The following is a 5,794-nucleotide window of genomic DNA, read 5'->3' as shown; positions in this document are numbered from 1 at the left end:
GGGTGGATGATGGATGGGTGGATGATGGATGGGTGGATGATGGATGGATGGATGGATGAATGGGTTGACAGGTGGATAGAGAGGTGGCTGGATGGATAGATGGACATATAGACAAATGGGTGGATGGATGAAAGGATGGGTGGATGGATGAGTAGATGTTATATAGCACATTCCTTATTTAATTCCAAGTCTTCAGCTTTGAAAGAAATAAGTATTTAAATAACATGACAAAAATTTATGAGCGTTCCTAAAAATTGTGAACCATCTTTTAGTGGAAAAGAAAACACAGAGTAGTTTTAGCATTGCCAGGGGCGTAAACATTTACACATGGTAATATTCACACAAGCCTCTGGATCAGAGCCTTCAATGAAAAGCAGGTGGGCAAGTCTTTTCACTTCTCTGAGCCTCAGTCTTCCCAGACAGAAAACAAGGTACCGTATGTGCCCCTAGGTCCATGAGACAAAGCACCCAGCAGAGTTGCTGGGACAGAAGAGCCGAGAAGCAAGGGTGGGGAAGAGGTGCCTCCCCGGGGAGCCTTCTTTGCAACTGGAAAGACTTACTCCCGGCTGCTCAAGATTCCCCACATCCTCTCTGTATCTCCCTCTGCTGGAGCCGCCCCCTGCATTTTGCTGGGCGTGCTGAATAAATGTTTTGGAAACCACCTGCTGAGCATGACGGTGAGCAGGCAGCCGAATCAGGAGCCTGGCGCTCCAGACCACGAGGAATCTTGACCGGCCAGGCGAAAACTGCACCCGCATCTACTGCAACGCTGTTCACCCAAAGCTTCCTGAAGAAAGGGCTCCATAACCAATGATTTCTTGTTGCCAACTGTACCTCGGGATAAGATACCCTATCACGGGGGATACAGAAAGATTTACCACTACCTCATGATGCGGGCACTGGGACAGCACCCGACCGAGCTGGCGGTGTGGCCCAGGACGCCTCCCAAGCGGGTTTCGCCTCGATGCCCTTCTGAACGGGGTGGGGCTGGAAGCCACATGGCGAGGGCTGGGCCTTGTCATTTCCACCTGTGCTTCATGACTCACAAAACACAGACTTAGATGACCGAGAATGGGGCAGACCACCCACGTGTGCCACCGCCTTCCACCGCCAAGGGCCCCGCCGCTGCGTCTACGGTCTTCATGTCTCATGGGGGAGACGAGACACAGAGCAGTGAAGCCGTGAGCCCAAGGTCACACAGCTGATGAACGTCAGAACCGGGATTTGAGCTCAGATTCCCTCCTCTTTGGCTGACACCTTTCTGTCTCCTTCAACGTCATACAAAAAAGAACGAGGGTAAGAGCCAGGAAGTTAAAAAGGAAGTGGGTGTTCAGTAGAGAAGAGCCCTGGGCCGGTGTCACCACACTCCAGGAGCACAGGCCACATCCTGAGATACTTTGTTATTCCCACACCCCAACCTGCCATGTAAAATCAACCACAAATTCCACACTCAAACTCCTAAATGTCACTGAGACCCACAGCCCTGGCCCCAGCCACCACCATAATTACCCGAAGGGCTTCAACAGCCTCATAACTGGCTCCCGTCCATGCACCGAGTGCCTACTATGTGCTAGGCTCTTAATGCCTTCTTGATCATTTAATTATCACACGTCAGCCAGTTTGGGGAGGTCCGTACTATCTCCATCATCCCTATTTCATGCAGCAAGGCTCAGAGGTTAATACCTTCCAATTCATTCTCTGCGTGGCAACTGAATGATCTTTTGAACTTGGAATCCCCCTCACTGCCGGCTTAAAACCCTTCCTGGCTTCCCTGTGATCCGAGGGAGGAGGGCAAGGCTGCCCTGGCCCCCAGCATCCAGTCCCCATCTCTGCTTGAAGCTGTGCAGGTACAAAAGCAAAGGAGGACAGTAAGATTGAAAAGGCCGATTTCAGAACAGGTTACATAATTTGTGGGGTCCAATACAAAGTGAAAATGGGGGGTTGTGCATCTTATCAGAAAGTGATTAAGAATTTCAGGACAGCAGCGTCCAGAGACCAGAAGCAGGGCCCGATTGAGCTCAGGCCCTGTGTGTTTGCGCAGGCTGCATGCCTGGGAAGCCGGTCCGGGCTGCTTTCCAGTGGACACTCGCCTGCTCAGAAAAAGCCGGTGAAGCAGAGGGCACCACTGTGCTTTTCTAAACTTCTTACAAACAGAGGCGAAGAGAAAGCGCAGCATGGAAAGGGTGGAAAATGAGAGGAAGGGCGTGGTCGCTGCCCTGCAGGGGAGATAGACAACAAAAATTGCACTTAATGTGAAAAACATAATTAGAAGAACAGGATGAATCGGCTGGGGTCCACCCGAGACGCAGGGAAGCAGAAGCCGGGCCTGCGCCTCAAAGCGTCAAGTCCAGCTGACGCGTTCCCGCAGCCGTCCGGGGAGCCTGTGAGTGCGCCCCATCCACCTGCAGGATGCAAGCCCATCGAGCACCGAGGACCGACCCCGTGACGGTCACGATGTTTGTCAGGATAAAGGACCCCGAAGGGCTTGGCAAATGGAATCCAGGAGAAAACTGGCTTCTGCTGTTTTTGGTTTTGTTTTTGTTTCTTTTTACAGCTTTTCTTATTAAGTTCAGATGCCCTCCAAATTCTGATGACCTTCCCCACAGCAGCAATACAATTATACAGAAAATTGGTCGTAGCGCAAGTTCACAATGTAAAACTTCCTCAGCTGAAGCAATGCAATTATTCAGAAAATTAGTGAAAGCGTAATCGCAGGAAAAGAAAAGGCATCTGGCTCACCAACATCAAGGTGTTCTTTCAGTGAGCGCACGGATGCGACCACAAAGGAGCCATACCCCCCAGCTCTCTGCATCCTGGGCAATGGCATGCCTCAGAGCCTGCTGGAGTTTTCGGTTTGTTTTCGACCGACGTGAGCTGCTTATCAAAATGAGGTTCATGCGGGGAGTGGCCTGGGCCACAAATGCCTTGGGTTTTCTGTGCATTTCAGGACATCAGCGGTAGAGCTCAGCTCGCCTGGTCAGAATCAGTCCTGGCTGCATTCCTTGACGAGCTCAGCCTTGCAGAAGGCAGGGCATTTTGGCAAAGCCGGTCACTGGAACAGGCAGATCTTTAACTTAACCCTTGGCAATTATTAGCTAGATAATGGACATCGGCCGGCATAGCTAAACAGTTAACAGGTAAAGCGTTACTGGGAAAAACAATGAGTGTGGCTTCTGGGGAGGTAAAAGGACTGGGCTCCCCTGCAAACGCTGAGTGATCGATGCAGTCCTGCAGTCAGAATATTTGCGGAGTTAACCGACAGGTGATCAGACAGGTCAGGTTTCTTGTCCGATGCCACACAGCAAACAGGTGACGGGACTGGGGCCGGCTTCGGGGTCCTGGATCCCCGAGCCTGTCGTGTTTTCATCACCTCCAAAGCTGCCCTCTGCGTGAGCAGGGCTGTATCCAGGCAATTCAACCACAGAAAGCGTGCAATTTAACAATTTCTAGCATATTCACAGCTATGCGCAGCCATGACCACAGTCAATTGGGGAACGCTTGTAAAATTACCGTCTCCAAAAGAAACCCTTTCGCTGTCATCTCTCTCCCTCCCACACCCTCCTCCGCAAGCAACCACCAACCTCCTTTCTGTCCCTGTAAATGTACCTGTTCCGAACATTTTATATGAATGGAATCCTCTGATAGGTGGTCTTTTGTGACTGGCTTCTTTCAGTCAGCAGATCTTCAGGCTCCATTCGTGTTGAAGCAGGTACTAGGATTTCGTTCCTTGTCATGAACACGGTGCACACGTTCTCGTGCACACGTATGTTCCCATTGTTGGGAGCATGGTTTTGATAACAAGGATGATAGGGCCAGAGGGCCAGAGGGTGAGGGAAAGACACACAGACACACGGAGATGCAGACAGACAGACAGACACGAGAGAGAGGCACACACAGACAGCTGCACCAACACACACACATGCAACCACATGGGGACACAAAGCACCTGGGGACAGAGAGGCAGGGAGCATGAGCTGGACACACAGCACCTATGTGCCAGGGGCCCGCTCCCGCTGCAGCCCCGCGAGGGCAGCTAATCCATCCATCGGGCCGCGTAAGGGAAGCCTGTGTCCCGAATCCTCGGGAAGATAGATCTGCCTCGTGGGGCTGCTCAGAGAGGTGCTTGGGGGTAATCCACACGAGTGCTCACCATCATTCAAAAGTGACATATGTGAAAATGCCTGACATTCAGTAGGTGCTAAAAAAAAATCTCAGTTCTGTCTTCCCCTTTTCTCAGGATGTTCTCCATCCCTCCCTCTCCCCCTCTCTCTCTCTCCCTATCTACCTGTGTAAATGTCTATATTTACCTTTGGGCAATTGAGGGTAAATGGCCAGGATCCATAGTATTTTCTGGGGATGGGCAAGCGTCTAGAAATAGCACACCTTTGGAAGAAACGCCCTCCTTATCCACATAGCTCATGCATGAAATGATGCCCCACGGCGAGCTCAGGCTGGGCAGTGCGGGGGCCAGTGAGGAAGGAACGGGGAGAATCCACCTTCAATGTGTCTATCAAGAGGTCCAGAGCCCGAGTTCCTGGACGTTTACTTAACATTCCCGTAAAAGAAATAAAACGAAACGGAAACAAACTTACGTACAAACACTCACAGAGGCCTCATTCAGAAGAGCCAAACCCTGGAAACAACTCGCGTGGTGATATATCCCCACAGTGGACTGAGCAATTAAAAGGGATAGATTGGGGGCGCCTGGGGGGCTCCGTCGGTTAAGCCTCCAACTTCGGCTCAGGTCAAGATCTCACAGTTCGTGGGTTCGAGCCCCGCGTGGGGCTCTGTGCTGACAGCTCAGAGCCTGGAGCCTGCTTCGGGTTCTGGGTCTCCCTCTCTCTCTGCCCCTCCCCCGCCTCAGGAAGAAGTAAACATTAAAAAAATTTTTCAATAAAAATTAAAAGGGATGGATTACTGATAAGTGCAGCCATACGGTAAAAGCCTTGAGAGGAGTGTGTTGAGTCACTGTCAGCGCAAGAAAGCGCAGGATGCTAGAACAGTGAGACCATGGTGGTGATGGGAATCACAGCAGCTGCCACTTCTGGAAGGGGCAGGGAAGGCGGTAGACGGGGGGGAAGGTAAACCAGAAAGGAGCATGGGGGAGCTTTCTGGGGCGACGGAACGTTCCAGATCGGGGTATTGGCTACAAGTGGAAAACTTAAAATTTGTGCACTTTGCTGTATGTAAGTTATACTGCAGGAACGAAGCCTGTTGGGAAATCTGTCAGGGGCTCATCTGGATGACATCTGTGCTGCCAGGCGGGGCACACAACACCCAACGTGCGACTCGGCAAACAAACCCAAACACGCGGCTTACGTCCACAGCCTCCTCCTTCGACGTCTGTGCGTGTCTCTTCCTCCTCCCGGATGGGGAGCCGGTTTCCGAGGGGTCCTGTACGTTAGACTCCAAATTCTTGAGCAGACTCTGAGCATCGTCTTTCTAAAATCCAAAGGTGGGGGTGGGGAGAACACAGGGAAGCCGGTCAGCCTGGTGCCCCCATACCTCGAGCCGTCACCTCCTCACCCAACGTGTGCACATCTCCGTGCCTCTGCCTGGCCCCTCTGTGCGTAGTGCCCTGCCTCCTGCCCCCGCCCGGGGTCGGGTCAGCCACACAGCCTTCACGACTGTCCCATCCCCACTGGATCAAAAGTTACTCCATTGTTCTTCTGGGTTGGCAGCCCCTGGCAGCCTGTGAGCTCCTTGGGTAACAGTTTACTGCGGGAAACAGCCCATCAATATTAATTTTCCTGCTAACCCCCATAATGCCACTGGATGCATTTAAGAAAATATT

The 5,794-nt window shown here is 51.9% G+C and overlaps 1 protein-coding gene across 1 annotated transcript in view; it reads right to left on the bottom strand.

Moving 5' to 3' along the window:
* Positions 1-5,541, bottom strand: part of EVC (EvC ciliary complex subunit 1) — a 66,086-nt gene extending 60,545 nt beyond the window's left edge. Inside the window, exons 1-2 of the mRNA XM_040494746.1 lie at positions 5,527-5,541; positions 5,320-5,442 (exon numbers count right to left, since the gene is read on the bottom strand). Of these exons, the coding sequence (XP_040350680.1) occupies positions 5,320-5,442; positions 5,527-5,541 (138 nt within the window). The remainder of the gene's footprint in view (positions 1-5,319; positions 5,443-5,526) is intronic.
* Between the last annotated feature and the right edge of the window lie 253 nt (positions 5,542-5,794).

This window comes from Herpailurus yagouaroundi, unplaced genomic scaffold, assembly GCF_014898765.1.
Source record: "Herpailurus yagouaroundi ecotype Mexico unplaced genomic scaffold, PumYag 28, whole genome shotgun sequence".
NCBI lineage: Eukaryota > Metazoa > Chordata > Mammalia > Carnivora > Felidae > Herpailurus > Herpailurus yagouaroundi.
The sequence above is the reverse complement of the archived record's forward strand: the minus strand, read 5'-3'. Positions and strand labels throughout refer to the sequence as shown.